General features: G+C 36.7%; 1 protein-coding gene across 7 annotated transcripts in view; it reads left to right on the top strand.

The window, feature by feature from the left end:
- LOC108710034 (disks large homolog 2) overlaps positions 1-20,005 on the top strand; it is a 621,594-nt gene that overhangs the window by 575,037 nt on the left and 26,552 nt on the right. For all 7 annotated transcript variants that reach the window (XM_041584606.1, XM_041584605.1, XM_041584603.1 and 4 more), the window contains one exon: positions 4,245-4,320. In XM_041584606.1, coding sequence (XP_041440540.1) covers positions 4,245-4,320 — 76 coding nt within the window. The remainder of the gene's footprint in view (positions 1-4,244; positions 4,321-20,005) is intronic.

Raw genomic sequence — 20,005 nt, 5'->3', positions numbered from 1 at the left:
GGTTTAATGCAAGGAGTGGAAAGAATAGCTGAGTATGAATGTTGGCTGTGATCCTAAGGTTCTGTCTCGGGCAGGTTTCCCATTAGGCATTTCACATGAAGAGCCCGTGAGTAATGAATGAGATCAAGTAACCTGAAGTTGTTTTAGACTAACTATAGCAACATTTTAAACGATTTTATTTGGTTTAAACCGCGCTCTCGGTGGCTGGATGGCTAAGGCTGTAAATTCATTATAATGGGTCCCCTAGTTCGGGAATTTATTACAATGGGCTCCCTCTTCTGATCTCAAATGGTTAATGCAGAGGCAAAAGAAGAAACCAATATATACAATAGCATTAAATCTTGCTCATTCATCATTGCAGGCATGTAAGCAACAATTAATCCATTTAACACCGTCTGCCCTAGGATAACAATAAAACCAGCCCTTGTAAAGCCCAACCATGGTCATATTACAATCAATACAAAAATAGCTCCCAATTAGCGATGGAAAAATCTGGCCCATTTTGCAGAAAATTTTAAGCGAGACAATTTTTTCACCCATTGGAGTCTATGGGTATCATTTTCGCCGGGGAAACTTGGCAATGAATTTCGCTCATCACTACTCCCAATCCAAAAATGTTTCAAGAGCTTAATGCTTTGCTGATACCAACTCTGACTCTTTAAATCTGGCAAATCCCATCCTCAGTGTTAAGATTGCAGCAAATACAATTCCATAAAAGCATTGGAGCACTTTAAAGGGAATCTGTCACCAAAATGAAAATATAATTCATCTCAGTGAAATAAAAAACTTCAATTAAGCAGTCTGTACCGTTTAAGTATTAATAAAAATTCCCTCTCCCTCTTTTAGCAGCCTGACTCTCTTCATGCAGTAGGTGGAGTCAGTATATAATTGACAGTTAGGTCTAATTCATCCATTGGGTGTGGTTGCACCCCTTGCCTAGTAGATGCATTAGAGTTTACTCTTTCAAAATGTCCAGCTCTGATGGAAATTCAGTTTCTTTGCATGTAGGGTTAGTGCCGGATTCATTTATTAGTTTAAAAATTACCTGCTAGGAAAGTGAGCCCCCCACAAAAGACATATTAGACCTACCTGTCAATCAAAATCTGACCAAAACCTCTTTATGAAGAAAGCATTGACAGTGACAAGTTGCTGAGTGTGAGATATTGAAGAATAACGTGATTATTAAATTAACAGTATGGAATTATTAATTGATTGTATTTAGAAAGTTTTCTGTTTCAGTGAGATGAAGCTCTAAAACTGAAATGGTTCTCTTTCCTCCAAGAAACACCAGTAGCATCCCCGAAGTATCCATCATAGTTAACAATTCCACTATCACCCCCTCTCCCCAGGCCCGGTGCCTTGGGGTTATCCTAGATTCTGCCCTGTCATTCACTCCTCATATCCAGTCACTTATTAAATCATGTCACTTCCACCTAAGGAACATATCCAAAATACGATCATTTATCACCCAAGACGCTGCCAAAATTCTTATTCACTCTCTCATCATATCACGTCTAGACTACTGTAACTCTCTTTTAATTGGCCTCCCCCTCCAGAGACTGTCACCTCTCGAGTCCATAATGAACACTGCTGCGAGGCTCATACACCTCAGCAACCGCTCCTCCTCTGCCTCGCCATTCTGTCAATCCCTGCACTGGCTTCCGTTACCTCTCAGAATCAAATTCAAATTAATGACACTGACTTTCAAAGCACTTCACAACTCTGCTCCACCCTACATCTCTGAACTCATCTCTATATACTCACCCACTCGCTTACTTCGCTCCTCTACTGACCTGCTACTCAACTCTTCTCTCATTACCTCCTCACATGCTCGCATTCAAGACTTTGGAAGGGCTGCACCCCTCCTCTGGAACGCTCTCCCACGATCTGTCCGACTTTCTCCCAACCTTTCTGCTTTCAAAAAATCTCTGAAAACGCACTTCTTTCGAGAAGCCTCCCCTCACTCTGCTTAACTACCAAACGCAACACCACATACAACACCACATTTCTCACCCACTTACTTCGATCTTGCCCACTCCCACACCTTGTGTATTACTCCCTTCCCTTTAGACTGTATGCCTATGCATAGGGCCTTCCTCACCTCTTTGTACCTGTATTGATTGTGATGTTTGTTACTCCATATATTCTATGTATGTAATTCATGTGATGTAGTTGTATAATCACAGTTACTTTACAGTGCTACGCAATATGTTGGCGCTATATAAATACATGTTAATAATAATAATAATAATAATAATAATTTTCATTTTTTCGATAGTTCCACTTTAACACTCCCAAAACTAAGGGGCAGATTTACTAAGCTCGAGTGAATTTTCGAAGTTAAAAAAGTTTGAATTTCGAAGTAATTTTTTGGGTACTTTGACCATCGAATAGGCTACTACGACCTTCGACTTCAACTTTGATACGACCGAGTCGAACTAAAAATCATTCCACTATTCGACCATTCGATAGTCAAAGTACTGTCTCTTTAAAAATCTTACGAATTCAATACTTCGCCAAGTTAAACCCACCGAATTGTATATATAAGCCTATGGGGAACTTCTACATGCATTTTTCTAAGTTTTTGGCACCGAATAAAAATCCTTTGATCAATGGCAGAAAATTGTTCAAATCGTTTGATTCGAACGATTTTTTTCCGATCGATCGAATGCTTATTTTAGCGCTAAATCCTTCAAATTCGATATTCGTACAATTTCAATTCGATGGTCGAATTCGAAGGTTTTAACCCCTTGAAATTCGACCCTTGATAAATCTGCCCCTAAATGTCCATATCAGAAATATGCAACAAGCTAGAATGATTCTGATTTATGTACATGTTGTTCCCCAAATCCCGATAGGTGCTTAAGAGTCTTAATTGTAAAGGGGAACTAAACATGGTTGCACAAGCAAACTTTACTCAGTTATTGCACTACAAGTCCCTGAAGACTTTAACATACTACCAAGATTAGAGCATTTGATATTTTTGCATTAAATGTTTTTAAAAAATCATATTTTGTACTATTTTAATCTAAAACATTTGTCAGATTTGCATAAAAATTCATTGTGGCTGTTTATTGTTGACACAGCAAAATATATATCTGAAATATATATCTGAAATGCAAGAAAGTCATCTTGATTTCCAATATCGATATCAAGATCAGTGCACTCCAGCACAGCACAAAAACTGTTGCTGATGCATTAAGTAACAGTCCAACTATTTCACTTGATTGATTATTTATGGACGCGGATCAAATAAGTGCCGTATAAATGCTGAAACGCACTTTCTTTTTGCTTTTCAAATAGAAGTAGAGGAAAACTACTAATTTATCACCGTGATGGCTCTGTTGGTCATTCATCATTTTGCTGCATTTAAATCTTCCAGGGATTCATTTCCAGTATGTATATTTAAGGAAAGAATGTATAAATGGGATAATACATAGATTGATTGCACTTAATATTATGCTTTAAAATATCGGAGCCCAGCCATAGTGTCGCCATAAATAATATATTTAGGTTTGGATATCTCAAGAAAACTGGCCTTGCTCACTCTTCAGGCTCAAATCTTATTGTAGTTGCACCAGTTCACAGATTCACCACAGTTCAGTTCTTCTATTCACCCCTTAATTTAAGTGAATGTGGGGATCCCATGGTTTGAACATATTTGGATAACATACATTCCACCCCATGATGGGGAACTGATGCCAAGTTTTCCAACAGATCTGTACTTCGGGACACAATAGGACAGCAGTAAATAAAGAAGTCAGTAGTTATCTGGAAGCATAGAAAGTGTGAAGGCAACATATTCTTCCTGTGGTTCAAAAGCTTGACTATTTAAACCTAAGATGTGGCCTTACAGTTGATGCTGGTCTTAAACACTCTGCACTGCCCACTGCTGTCTGAGAACAATGGAAGTTGAGGTTCCTCTAAATCTGGAGGACAAGTTGGATATTACTCATCAAACCCAAGATTGGTCAGTTACAAGTTGGGTAATGTCCACTCCAGATCTAGTAGGTAGTACTCAAAAGTTTGCTTTCAGCAGACCAGTAAATGATCCATATGGATTACTAGGATTGGAGCTAATAAAATATACATTAGGTGATATTTTCCACCAAGCTATTTTTATAGTTTCTCAACAGGATTCTTGGAACATCATTGCCTCTCTTTGTTGTGGTTGCATATGTGCCGCTATAATACACTGTCCGTAGTCATTATCATTTATTATAATTACCCTCTTCTCTTTCCAGGGTTGAAAGAAAGGAGAGAGCCCGCTTAAAGACTGTAAAATTTAATGCCAAACTTGGGGTGATTGATTCCAGAGGGGTAAGTGAAATTGTAAATTTAAAAAATATTCTCAATTGTTACTGAAAGCTCCTCAGAAGGCAATGAAATGCTTCGGTGTATTTGCTCCTCACAACAATTATACATCGGCCGAAAAATGGTCAAATGAATCAACTAAAATAATTGAACTAAACCCGAGGATAATTTCTATGTTTGCTCTTAATCCAACACGTGCTAATAATTAGTAATTAACCGAAAGAAATCGAAATCAATGCAGGCCTGCCACATTTTCAGTTTTCTCCAGAACAATGGTGCGATTCAGTGCGGTGAAACACCATTACAGTTGAATGAATTGAAGGGAGCATATTAAACTGTTATATTGAAAGCTCCAATGTACTGAAATAATGGCGAGTAATTTAATTTCAAATTGGGGTGTAACACAAACTGACGCTTCAGAGGAGCGAGTGCAAATGAAAAGAATAGAAAATGAATTAAAATTGAGTGAAAATTTAAGTTTAACCCATTTGTTACTTTATCCCTAAAATGGTATGTTGAATGCCTTTGTATCAGTTTCACCTTTGATAGAACATTTGAGTGTAATGCAGCCAAAGACTTAACACATGTGCCTTCCGTGTCCATTAGTGCACCTCTTTACCCCCCCAAAAAATTAGGAACAAAAAAGAGGTTTGCACATTTTTCACATTTTTCCATAAATCCCATAATTGTTGGACAGACTGTTTAAAGGCTTTAGTAGAACATTAGTATCAAGCCATCCTGCTGGGTTTTAAAAATGTTTTCCACTACAAACTGGGTTTTGTTTCTTTGTCTGTAATATTAGTTTGACTGCATAAGAGCAGAATATAAGAAGTAATTGGTACCATGTATAGGTGAATAACTATGTTCCCCTTTAATTGAGAATTAAAGCTACAGAGGCAGCTTATTGCCAATAGATCAGCAACAATAGTGCAAGCTATAACACTATATTTATTCTGTAGAATGCTTCCCCATACCTTAGTAAACAGCTCTAGAAACTCTCACTGTTTCTTTAGGAATGATAGTAGCTGCCATATTAGCTTGGTGTGACATCACTTATCATGTGACATGATAGCTCTGAGCTCAGATTACAGCAGGGATGGTTGAAAAAAGAGGACAAGGGAGGGGGAGAGGGAGAGAGGAGCAAACTGAGCATGCTCAAGCCCTAGCCCTGGAGGTTTAAGCTGAAAACAGGAAGTCTGATACAGAAGCCCATGAGTACACAATAGAAGGAAAGAAATGTGCTGTTTCTTTTGACAGAGGACTCAGAGCAGCATTACGTTGATGGATTACTGGTGTATTTATATAGACCTTTCTGATAAAGCTTACTTACTTTTAAACTTTCCTTTTCCTTTAAGAAGAGAGACTCTAGTCAGTATGCAGGCCCTAGTTGAGAGGACACTGTAACACCTCCAGGCAGATGAGCTAGAGATAGGTCTAGATAGGATAAGTCTCTGTAGGGCACATTTAGGTGCCACTGACTTTTTCCCTATAGTGTATATGAAATACCTTTTTGGCCTCTATGGAGCTGCTTCAGTAAAAGGGTGCTACGCAATATGTTGGCACTATAAAATACATGTTAATAAGAGTGGAATGGTGCCAAGACCCTAAGGCATCAGTGTGGAGTGTAAAAGGCTCCCAAATGGAATCTTCCAACTCAAGTCAGGGATCAGGGCTCCACAATAAGGGATAGTTATCTTAGAGATAGTTATCCCAATAGCTTATCCCAAGGCACTGGGTTTAAGCAGCTATGCAGAACCTGAGCTAATTAATATGCAATTGTATCAAATCTGGTCTTTGAGGGAAGCAAACTTACTTCTACCTCTTTAGCTTGTTCCATATCTGGATGATTAATCCCCTCCCAAACACAGGCCAATAACATCCCATTTGATCTGACTGGGGTGAGCTGAGCCACCAGCTTTTATAGGTTTGTACTTTACACTGGTGAAACATGAAAAACGTACTGCAAGTCATCAATAGACACATTTTCCCACAACCAATTTAATCATAAAATGGAGCAGTATGAAAGGGGTTAATATGAATGAATGACTTCAGCAACTTCCCACGCTGATAATGTTTCTTTCTCCCACTGTTAATTTCATCCTTTTGTCCAGCCTCCCCCCCCCTGCCACTGATTGGGACATTTAGAAAATTACATAATTGTGTAAACGAGGCATTCAAAGTAATGTGAAAATATTAGCATTTCTGCATGGCATTGTGTTTCCATTATTCCCCCGGGATACAATAGATTGTGAGACACTTTGCACATCAAATATTAATCTTAAAAAAAGGGCAAGTCTAATGAAGTCCCTATTGTAGATATTCCGTTGGTCCTCACCCAGCAGTGCCATTTGTTTCTATCTAAGGGCAGCACTTCAAAGATCTGGAGAAAGTGATCAAAGAGACAGAACAAAAAACTGTAATGTAAGGTATGGGGTTCATTATCTGGTTGTGTGGTCTTTCTGTAATTTAAAACGCCATTACATAAGGCCATTAAAAAACCTAGAGGATTGCTTTGCCAACAATATAGATTTATCTAATGTAATCTAATACCAAGCTGAAGGTACAAGGCTGCAGTTATACAGGGAACTCTGAGTATCACTCATGTATTATACAGGATAATGTACCCCCTACTGTAAATGATAAGGATATTAGAAGTCACTGAGGGGTTATTCTGTGACCATATAAAGGCACAAGGCTGCAGGCAGAGTTATACAGGGAACTCTGAGTATCACTCATGTATTATAAGGGATAATGTACCCCCTACTGTAAATGATAAGGATATTAGAAGTCACTGAGGGGTTGTTCTGTGACCATATAAAGGCACAAGGCTACAGGCTGAGTTATACAGGGAACTCTGAATATCACTCATGTATCATAAGGGACAATGTACCCCCTACTGTAAATGATAAGGATATTAGAATTCATTGAGGGGTTCTGTCACCATATAAAGGCACAAGGCTGCAGACTGAGTTATACAGGGAACTCTGAGTATCACTCTTGTATTATAAGGGATAATGTACCCCCTACTGTAAATGATAAGGATATTAGAAGTCACTGAGGGGTTGTTCTGTGACCATATAAAGACACAAGGCTGCAGGCTGCAGGAACTCTGAGTATCACTCATGTATTATAAGGTATAATGTACCCCCTACTGTAAATGATAAGGATATTAGAAGTCACTGAGGGGTTGTTCTGTGACCATATAAAGGCACAAGGCTGCAGGCTGAGTTATACAGGGAACTCTGAGTATCACTCATGTATTATAAGGGATAATGTACCCCCTACTGTAAATGATAAGGATATTAGAAGTCACTCAGCGGTTGTTCTGTGACCATATAAAGGCACAAGGCTGCAGGCTGAGTTATACAGGGAACTTTGAGTATCACTCATGTATTATATGGGACAATGTACCCCCTACTGTAAATGATAAGGATATTAGAATTCATTGAGGGGTTGTTCTGTGACCATATAAAGGCACAAGGCTACAGGTTGAGTTACAGGACATGATTATATGAAGGTGATGTTCTTTCTGTTAGCTTAAATATTATGTAAAAACAAGTGATTTAACAGTATATATGTATTTATAGCAAGAATGAGGAATCTTTAGTTTAAGGCTTTGGTTCCCAAATAGTGGGGCTGCCCTCCTAAAAAGAGATGCAGGGGGACTGAACAAGAAAAGTTCAACACACAAGGCAATTTCCTACTGCATTCTGTTTCAACTGTCATATCTTTAAGTTCATATAAAAAGAGTTGGACTGGCCCACCAGAATACCAATAAAAATTCTGGTGGGCCCAAGCCCCCTCAGGTTAGTCCTTTAGCCTTTCTCTGCCACCAGTCACCCTGAATGTGCCACTGGAAATAGTGGCCTTGGTGTGTGTGGTGGTTGAGTTGTAGCTGTGGCTTATGGGAGAAAGAAGGTCAGGTAGTGTTTATTATACAGAAGGCCCATGGGGGACATAGAGATTGGATTCTCCACTGGGCCCACAGAATACCACTCAAAGCACTGAAAATCATTGCCCTGAATGTTAAGTAGATACAAACTGTTAAGAATTCTCAGTTCATTAAATGCCCTTCTTTTAATTAGAACACTAACCATGACCTGGGCTTTCTAGTTCTGGTACAGGAAAAGTATATGTAGGTGGAGTAGAGTTGTGGAGCTGAAGCAGGAATTCCTCTATCTGAAGATGTAGAGCTCATGGAGCAATATGGAGTCAAAATGTGGAGCTGGAACAATGTGGAGTTTGATAGAAATGGGCCTTGCATTGTACCAGTACAAAGCAGTTATAGTGGCAAAGATGCACTTTATATTTTATTCTTGTGGGCAAAGCAGTTATAGAGGTGTATATCCCTTTTACCTGTGCCCATAACCTGTACATTCCCCCCTCCAAAATCTTGTAACTTAATAATTTACTTACAATAAGTAAATTATTATTATTATTATTTTTTTGCAAATTCTAGTTTATGCTAGAGGGATTCTGTCATGATTTTTATGGTGTAGTTTGTATTTCTAAATTACACTGTTTACAATGCACATTATTCACTCTACCATGTAACATTTCAATCCTAACACAAGTTTTTTTTTTTAGTTGTAATATTGGTGTGTAGGTGCATCTCAGGTAATTTTGCCTGATCATGTGGCTGGAACTGCTTTCTGGCAGGCTGTTGTTTCTCCTACACAATGTAACTAAATGTGTCACAGTGGGACCTGGATTTTACTATTGAGTGATGTTTTTATATCTACCAGGGAGCTGTTATCTGGTAACCTTCCCATTGTTCTGCTGTTCTCGGGGTGGAGAAGGGAGGGGGTGAGCACTCCAACTTTCAGTGCAGCAGTAAAGAGTGACAGAGCACAAGTCACATGACTGGGGGCATCTGGGAAATTGACAATATGTCTAGCCCCATGTCAGATTTCAAAATTAAATATTAAAAAAACAGATTTCTCTTTTGAAAAATATGTTTCAGTGCAGAAGTTTTTCCATGACAGTATTCCTTTAAATAGTAACTTCCCATTTAATAGAATGACTTCTATTTTCATGCCTTTCTTCACCCCACAGCCCATAACGCAATTGTAAAATAATTCCTGTTTTCCAAGTTCTGGTTTAAATCCCATCATTGTTCTCTTCTGTTCAGATTTCTTTCTACTTCACTAAAGAGAATTTTCTTAATTTCTCTTAATTTTCTTGCTCAGCAGCATAAAAGGGTCATTGCTGTGATCAGTTCTAGTTAATTGTCTCTTAGGTTAATGTCCCTCAGTGTTAATTTACTGTAGATTTGTTGCAGGCTGTTGTATTTTTAATTGATCGTAACAGTTTTCTTTGAAAATGTGATGGTAGCACAGAGCTTTAAAAATCTCTCAAGTCTTTAAGCTTCTTTCCTTGTGTTGCATTACTTTATTGTTCTTAGAGCTGACAAGCTGAGAAAATTCTGTCCCAAATCTATTAACAAAAATATCAGTGCAACCATTAGCACCATGCAGAATGCTAATCGTATACTTAATCATATTTATATATACTCTATATGGCCAAGAGTATGGGGGACATCTGCCTGTCCAACATCTCATTCCAAAACCATGTGGAGTAATATGAAATTAGTCTTTTCTTTGCCCCTAAAAGAGCCTTTATGCTCTACTCTTCTGAAAAAGGTTTCCACTAGATGGTAGAACATTGTTGCAGGGTTTTGCTTCATTCATATGTACGACGTTGGCCACTGATGGTGGGCTATTAAGCTTGTCTTGCAGTTGGTATTCCATTTCGACTCACAGGTGTCCAGGTTGGTTGAGATCAGGGCTCTGCACAGGCCTGTCAATCAGTTCCACCCCTATCTCAGAAGATCCATTCTGTATGGGCCTAGTAGTGATGAGAGGGTTGACCACCGACCAACCTTTGTGGGTTACGCTTGGATGCATTTCAGACTGGGGAAGTACACTCCTCCACTGCTTCCAAAGATTCTGTGCTGCACAGAATTAGCCTAGAGAGAGAGAGAGATGACACCGATATGGGTTGGGTGAGGGTCCTTCAATCAGGGACTTGAGGCTTAATGATTGGAGTTGAGACCAAAGAGGAAGCTGTTTTACAAGTTTAGGTACATGTTGTACAAGTGCTCCTGATATTACATTGGCAACATTTTTCTTGTTCGCGTCTGGTGGGAGATAAAGTTTTGTAGGTTAGGGTCTGGTGTGGGTTGAGTTTTTCCTGACCTGCACATCACTAGTACATAGGGTCATTATTAGTGATGGGCGAATTTATTCGCCAGGCGCGAATTTGCGGCGAAATTCGCAAAAACGCCCGCGAAAATTCGCGGAAAAAATTCGCCGGCGTCAACTTTTTTTTTTTAGAAAAAACGGACGCCGGCGTCGAAAAAACAGGTGCCGGCGTCAAAAATGGACGCCGGAGTCGTTTCGCAAATTTTTCGCCGAAGCGAAACGGCGCAAATTCGCCCATCACTAGTTATTATACAGCTGAGACAAGGTCTTCCCCAAACTGTTCCACCAAAGTAGGAAGCACAGAATTGCAATTCCAAATATTAAAAGAAATGTCTGTAAAAGTACTGTAAAATATAGAGAAAATTGTATAAAAATGTCCAAATAGCCATTGTTGTTTGCACAAGCACAGACAAAACACATTTCATTGGCCTAGGGGATAATCAAATGATGATGATTAGTCCACAAGGAAAAAACATTTTAGCAAAGATATGTACGGTCTTCTCAAGCAATATGGCAGTGGTTTCAGCTGATGATCACAGTGTAAATAATTCCTGCCCAACCAAGTTACGGCCTTTTACCTTCTGAAACTATCACACCACTTAAAGGCCATATCCAGTGTAGCATTGTGGGCAGCCATATTTGACAGTGATCTGCCTGCTTGGTCATCTGCTGGCTAATAGACCAGAAGGTGGTGTCTCATACAAGAAATTGCTCACTAGCTATGGCCCATGCCAACTATTTTCAAACATGCTCCAAGTTAAAAAGGTTTCTGCTGAAGAAACCTGCTATTAAAGAAAGAATAGATCTTTGTGATACAATTTGGTTATTTCTTCGCACTGCGTTCACTTCTATCAACAAATAGGCTTAAATTCAAACACTTATTATTTCTCTTTGTCACCTATTGATGAGAATATTAGCACCTGCTATAAAGCACGATGGTTCTACAATCCCTCATAAATAAAACAGCATCCTTTGAGAATAACAGGTATTTAAGGAAAAATAATGTGTTTCCAATTTTCTTTTTAAATATGGTATATTGAGCCTGAATGCATATTTATAAAACCATTATTTATGGAACTGCCTCAATCTTGTAGTCAAGCTGGGAAACCTCATTGCTAAATATTTCAGTCTGTGCTCCTACGGATTCTATTGGAAATTAATCAGATGATGATCAGATTTTTTTATATTAGATAAAATGCCCCAGTAGGAAACTTAATAACCCTTTCTTTTAAGGGCCAGAAGGACATGTTCAATATTAATTAGCCCTGTATTATTGTTGTGTTGAGGGCCATAAAACTCCTCACTTTACTCATGAAACTTACTCAATGGGAACCATTCTTTCTATTGTCCACCAAATGTCCAGTTTGTTACATGCTAGTTTCATATGGGGGTATGTAGAACCCCTGCGTAAAAGTTAACATTGGGCAGTAGTAGTGAGGGACTGCATGTGCTGGAGAGAACTGAATACAGCAGTATATGATTAGCACAGTTGATGTTTTTGCCTCCCAATTTGGGCTTCTTCACACTCTCTGTCTATAAAGAACAGTTGGGAAAACTTAGTTCCCAGTTGAGAAAACTTAAATTCTGCTCTTAAGTGTAAGGGTCAAAAAAATGACTCCCACACTGATAAAGTCCCCACTGAGACAGGGTTCTCATCCTGCCTCACTGTAGTCTGATTTTTACCTACTCACGCTCACTACCTAATCAAATCAACAAAAGCTTTATCCACAACACAACCTACCATTACAGTATATGTCAGACATGATGCCAGCATAACCCCCATTAGTCACATCATTTCATGGGTAAGCTCACAGTTTACAAGCTCACAGACCTACATCCATATCTACATTCTAGTTCCATAACTCCAACCTGCCAAATGCCCACCTTTTTTGTGGGTACCCAATCCACTGCATGGCCCTACCATCTTGTATTTACATTTATAGCCTGGCAAGGTAATATAAATATCTATTGTGACTAAACCTTCTTCTGAAGTACTGTCTCTCTCTGTACTTCACTCCTTCCAACACAAAGATCTAAATATATGTAGAATCTAAATACAATACATGTGCATTTGTAAGATAGGCCACTGGATCCTGCATATATTCCATGGGACTATTCCGAAACACTCTTGAAAGCTATTTTGCATAGTAGAGCTACCTAATATCCTTCACATGAATTATTCTTAATTCTGGTTTGAGCTTCAACTGTGTATCACAATGGGAATCCATAAAATAATTCTATTTATAACTTCCATGATTGTTCTACTCTTTAACAGTCTGTCACAACAAGGGTATGTGCTGAGCCTTTAAGGGCTTTAATTTTTATATATGGGCTTCACTCAATTGTCTTGTCCAAGAACCTGCTCTACCTGCTCTGTGCAGGCGGTTCACTTGCAAATTAGGAAATGCCAACATCCAGAAAGGATCTTGCTACTTGTGAGAGCTTATAGAATAGCCCTGTTCATGGTTATGGTATTTCAGTTCCCTTTAACTTTCACTTGGATTTATAGAGGTTCTGAAAGGCCCACGTGTACATTATTCAAATGAAAAATGTGGCAGTTAATAATGAGCTTGCATTGAAAAAGATGTCAGATTTTATTTTGAAAACCAAAAATTGTAATAGAAGCTTATCGCATTAAGCCTTAGCTTATTGTCTGCACAAAGCATTCCAACATTGTGTATGGGTTGCAATTTATACAAATGTGAATGAGGAAGGAATGTTCTGTGTTCTGATTAAGTTATGACATCATAAGCTATGACATCATCATTTACTCTCTATTAAAATTGTAACTGAAGGAAAGCCAAAAGCCATTTAGAAATAATTGGTCTTGTTATTAAAGTTTCCTACCTTTAAATATATTGCCTTAAATATAAAAAAAATAATAAAAATGTAATCTAATCAAATGAAGAAACAAAAACAAAACAAGAAATATACAAAGGACTGATTTATCAAAATTCGAAAGTGAAGTTTTACTAGGAATGCATCAAATAGACTATTTTAGGATTTGGGAGAATCCTGAATTCTTTGTGAAAGGTGGAATATTGAACCAAATTCGAACCCTAATTTGCATTTGTAAATTAGGGAAAAAGAACCATACATGCAAAACTTGTGTGACAAAAAGTCACAAAATTCACTATTTTAGGATTCAGCCAAATCCTGAATCCTTTGTGAAAGATAAAGCCAAATAACAAACTGAATCTAAACCTTAATTTGCATATGTAAATTAGGGGGAAAAGTCACATGATTTTTTTGGATTTGATTCGGGTCAGCTAGGCACTTGGATTTGGTTGAATTTGAATCCTGCTGAGAAAGGCCAAATCTTGGCTGAATCCCAAACCAAAATCCTGGATTCGGTGCATCCCTAGTTTTTATGACAATTCAAGTTTTTCATGCAAAAAGGGAACTCAACTCTTTTCTCATTCGAATTTCTGAAATACAAATATTCAATATATATTTTTAAAAGTCTTGAATAATTATGAGTTTGTGTAGTACATGGGAAGTGTATTTTCCAAATTCTATTCTTGTGTTGTTTTAATGCTTAATTTAAAACATAAATAAGCAGGAATTAAAGATTTTCAAGTTTTTAAGTTTTAGTTTTTCCAAATTTGAAAAACTTAAAAATACATGAATTTTCTTAGTTCTTTATTTATTGTCATACCACATGGCTGCTCCAAAACCAATGCACTGTAAGTGTGTGTATAAATTCATTAGGTATTCCCATGGCTGGATTTGTATTTAATATGTTTCCACTTTTAAAGAAAATTCCCACTCTAGAATGGGAAAAAAATAAAATATAATTGCATAATAAAATAAAATAAAATACAAAACAACTTTTCAGTAAATGTATGGGATCCATTATCTGGATACCTGTTATTCAGAAAACTCTGAATTATTGAAAGGCTGTATTGACTCCATTTTATCCAAATAATCCAAATTCTTCAAAATGATTTCCTTTTTTCCGTGTACTAATAAAACAGTAACTTGTACTTAGATATAACTAAGATATAATTAATCCTTATTGAAGGCAAAGCCAGCCTATTGGGTTTATTTAATGTTTATATGATTTTCTAATATATTTATGGTATGAAGATTCAAATTACTGATAGATCCATTAACCAGAAAACCCCAAGTCCCAAGCATTCTAGATAATAGGTCCCATACCTGTATACATTAATTCAACATTCAATGGTTTTAAAGTTATTTGTAAAAATATTTTAAAATGAAAGTCATTTTTGACTGGTAGGGAGGGAACCACAAAGGACAGACATAAATTTGACTGCAATTTAATTTACAAATTACTTTAAAATCACTGAAATGTTTTAAATTAATCTATATTGAAAAGTTGATTTTCCTTTAAAGAGGAGAGGTGGTAACCCTCCTTTTTATTGATCTTCCTCCAACATTGAGGTACAGGTATGGGACCTGTTATCCATAATGCTTGGGACCTGGGGTTTTCCAGATAATGGATCTTTCCGTAATTTGGGTCTTCATGCCTTATGTCTACTAGAAATTAATTTAAACATTAAATAAACCCAATAGGCTGGTTTTGCTTCCAATAAGGATTAATTATATCTTAGTTAGGATCAAGTACAAGCAACTGTTTTATTATTACATCGAAATTTTAAAAATGTGGATTATTTGGATAAAATGGAGTCTATGGGAGACAGCCATTCCGTAATTCAGAGCTTTCTGGATATCGGGTTTCCGGATAATGTATCCTATACCTGTACTTTATACTCTTCTAGAAATCCAACTTTTTTCCTGTTTTCTTTTTTAAACAGAAATTGTATTAAAAGTTTTAAATCAGATTTAAAACACCTAACCAAACAAAACCATCAGGTTTATTAAATAGATTTTTCTAAATCTGAAACAATTTTGGATACATATTTATAATAATACGCTTTTATTTCCAAGATGTGTTCGTTTATAAGTGGTGGAGCTTAGATTATATTGTTGTACACAATTTGCAGTGTTTTTATAAAAAAAATCCCTGTGATGTGGGGATCCTTTGTCGTTAATGATATGTCATTTCTATTATGGTTCATTGTTTTCCATTGTTTCAATGCATAACTACTTGCTCCTCAGGGCAAAATTATTACATATTGTTAAACTTGCCAAGGCCCAACTCAAAAATCAAAGAAAGGAGTTAGAGGAAATGCATTGTAGGGAAACATAAATTGAAGTAAAGAACTATAAAAATGTATATAAAAAGTGAATAAAATAAAAAATAATCTGTAGACCCTTTTTCTAGAGAACGCTTTCCAATTTACAGTTGTTTGTATTGTAATTGTTTTATTGTATTTTTGTTATGAGACATACATGGTTGTATTTTATTCTAATTGATATTGCTCATTGAAAGTTTTTAAAAAAAATTCAATTTTGAATGTTTAAAATTGTTTATTCTATTGATATTTGCATCCCCAATCATCATTCAGATCTGTTTAGCATTGATTTGTGATCTAATATAGGCAGATATCTGTGTTTGCATTTTATTCTTGAATATGTTTGCGATTTCTAGTGTTCAGTTCCCAAACACCGTAAAAACTAATTCTTATTGACAAAAATAGCCCATTACCTTAAGCAGCCATTCATTCATTTATACAGGACACTTTTTCATATAAAATCTTTCACTTTTATGTTGTGTGCATGCCTATCCACTGATCTACCAATGGAGCACCATGGCTAATGTTCATCGTTATTGATGCTGGCATGATATTTGTTCTCTTCTTGCATGACATATTTTTCTTTTTCCCACTTTTTAATTCTTTCACCCCTGATTATTATTCTATGGCAACAAGGGACTTATACAATGTGGATTTAAGATTTAGAAATGAATATTAAAAAGCAATAGGCTAGAAATTCTGTTCCTTATATTTTAGACTTTTGTACAAGCCAAAGGCATCAAAATGCAGTGGAAGTAAAGATCTATGTCTCCAACAATTGGCTTAGTAGCTCCCCATTATATTTGTTGGCGCAGGCTGGTGTGGGCTACTGTCAGCCACCTGAGAAACAGAAGTAACATCTATATAATGTCCATTATGTAGATCCAATTGAAACGAATTACTCATACAAAAAAAAATAGATGTAATGTGGCATGAAAGTGGATTAAAGTGTTAATTTATGCGGGAAAATCTATTATTGAAAAATGTACAATTTTCTGAACACCATTTAAAATATAATGATGCCACCCTAAGCCAGATTTATTTTAATCACAGATGTACACATCACATACAGAGTGAAGCAATTTTGCAAATTTAACTCCAGTTTCTGTATTTCATGTTTTAACAGAAACATATGGGGGCCCATTTACTTAGCTCGAGTGAAGGAGTAGAATAAAAAAAACTTTGAATTTCGAAAGATTTTTTTGGCTACTTCGACCATGGAATGGACTACGTCTTTGACTTCGATTCGAACGATTCAAACTAAAAATCTTTCGACTATTCGACCATTCCATAGTCGAAGTACTGTCTCTTTAAAAAAAAACTTCGACCCCCTAGTTCGCCACCTAAAAGCTACCGAAGACAATGTTCGCCTATGGGGAAGGTCCCCATAGGCTTTTAAACAATTTTTAGGTCGAAGAAAAATTGTTCGATCGATGGATTAAAATCCTTCGAATCAAACGATTCAAAGGATTTAATCGTTCGATCGACCGAATTGCGGTAAATCCTTCGAATATTGAAGTCGAAGGATTTCAATTCGGCAGTCGAATATCGAGGGTTAATTAACCCTCGAAATTCGACCCTGAGTAAATCTGCCCCATGGCGTTATTTATCAAAATCCAAAAAGTTCTCACTATTTTCTGAAAACTACTCAGACCAAATCTGTACTTTTTCTCTTTTTATTCGACTCTTTCCTCCCATTCATCAATAAATTTTCACAAATTTTTCTTGTGCGGAAAAATTCATGATAACATCATAAAAAAATTAGAATCCTAAGATTATTTTGGATTTTGCAACCGAAAGCTACAATTTTTTCGTAAAAATTGCCCAAAGTGATGTTTTTTTCAGAAACCCAAAGCAATTAAGAAAATCTTCCAATTGTTAACGGGACATCTGCCTTTGACTTTTACATATTCTTGGCAGGTCTGAGTTGGAGTACTTTTTTCATCCGATTTTTAACACCATGGGCCTTTATTAAATAATGAAAAAATCTATTTTTTCCCCAAAAAAATGTATTTTCCCCTTTAAAAGTCTAAATAGAAAAATTCGGAGCTTAATAAATCCCTCATAATGTTGTTAATAAAATAATAAGAAAAAAAACTTCAAACCAACTTCAAACTGGCCTAAATTGCATTCCACATTGGAGTACGAATCCAAAATTTGACTTCAATTGAAACTAAAAGAATGTCAAATTTACAAAAGCCCTAATTCATTTAATCAATTTGATATACCTGATTTCTCTAGAATCTGGAATTGTGTATGTTGGAATTGTGATGGAGTTACTAACATCAGGTTTACAAAGATGGATTTGGAATGCTGTAACTCCCTTACTGATCTGATATAAAAAAACAAAACACATTTCGGAGCAGCAGCTCTGGGGATAGATGATGCAGGGGCTACTCATTTCTGCAAAGAGAAGAATCCTTAACTTTTTTCTGTCTGGAGTAGATACTTAATATTCCCCTCACCACAATATCACCAGACCACCCCATCTTCAATATGATTGATGACCACTCCACCAGCCACCCACCAAGCACTTTTAGCACCATGATGCCCTGAAACCATGGGCAGAGGAGAAAATGCCAGCACAGTAAATGCCAACAGCACTTCAGATACCATAATTGCCCATATCCAAAACGTACAGGGTAATCCACGTTTTCCTGCTATTTGAGCCATTGTTTGGGAGATTATGATGACCTAGTATTTAGTTTACTTTTTATTGAGGGCAATTTATATCTTTATATATATCTTTAAATCTGTTGTTTCTGAAGGCTCCTAGTTTGGTGACCTTCTGGTAACCAATGTCTGTTAATTTACTAGTCAGTTTAGAGGCACCCAAGCTTTTGGTAGCCCTTGTTGCCATAGTAAGCATGTCGCATCCTTTCCATATCTTATTTTGTACACATTGGGCCAAGAAAGAGGAACTCAGAGGTGAAGTGGCTCACGAACATTCAAAAATACATTTTATTTCAACATTTATTTTTTTCTTTATGTATGTTTCTAAAATTCAGATGTTCTCGAAGTGTAAAAGTGGTATGAAACTTCAGTGACTCCAATGTCTTATTTACTGTCAAGGGCATCTATCAAAATGTCCTTCAAGTTCACCGATGGTTTATGTAAGACTTACCGTAACTACAATTCCAGCATCCAACAATGCTCAGGAGAAATATCTGTGCTGTATATTATGCTAAAGTATCTTAATGCAAATATATCGAATTTATAACTCACATTCATTTCGATTTATATTGTCCAAAACAGAGAATATTGCAATATAAGACTACTTAGTACATAGATCATGAATTATTTGTATTTTAGGTGCTTGCCTTAGTAGTAGCTGTTTCCAGACCATCAAAATCAACTGACCAAATTCTTCATTTTTAATAAATAGAGATTATCGTAGGGAAGGTAAGGCAGATGCCTACAAGCAAGCATAGTTATAACTGCAAACATAGGAAGAAAATTAAATCTCTTATAATTTACTGTGTAAAATAAATAACACAGCAAGTCTAAGGGACCTATTGATTTAAATGTAATATTGCTTTTTTTTCCAAATCCCAATCAAAGAAAACTGCAGCAAATCTTTGGAAACCTGAGTTTTACAAAATTCATGACTATAAAAAATCTTGAAAACTCAAATTTAAAACATTTCATAAAAACAAAGGGAGGTGTCAATAATGAAGTTGTTTTAAATTTTTCGAGTCTTTATAAAAAGTTGAATTCATAAAAATAAACGCAACAATACGATTTATGCAATTAAGTTTTTTTTCCACAAATTAAAATGATTAACATGATACTTTTTTGTCAAGTTTTGAAAAAAAATACAATATTGGAAAATGATTAACTCTTTCTTCCCCTGGGGTCATTTTACGAAAAAAAAAATTTTTTTTTCCTTTTCAATCATTTTGATCAATAGGGATGTCGCGGACTGTTCTGCGGCGAACTTGTTCGCGCGAACATCGGCTGTTAGCGTCCGCCGCAAGTTCGCGAACGTCGCGCGACATTCGCCAATAGGCGTTCGCGTCAAAATCGTTCGACCATTCGGTCGCTAAAATCGAACGATTTTCGTTCGATTCGAACGAAAATCGTTCGATCGAACGATTAAAATCCTTCGATCGTTCGAATCGAACGATTTTCGGATGTTCGAAGTTCGCAAACTGTTCGCGAACTGTTCGCATTTTTTGCCGGTGTTCGCGAACGGCGTTCGCGAACACATTATCGGCGGTTCGCTACATCCCTATTGATCAATATTGATCAATCTTTATAGTTGACTTTGCGATGTTGAATCTTAAGGAAGCAATGTGTAAAAGAAAACAGATCCGCACACACACC

This window comes from Xenopus laevis, chromosome 2S (genome assembly GCF_017654675.1).
Source record: "Xenopus laevis strain J_2021 chromosome 2S, Xenopus_laevis_v10.1, whole genome shotgun sequence".
NCBI classification, from domain to species: Eukaryota; Metazoa; Chordata; class Amphibia; order Anura; family Pipidae; genus Xenopus; species Xenopus laevis.
Note: the sequence above shows the minus strand (reverse complement) of the source record. Positions and strands in the feature narration are given on the sequence as shown.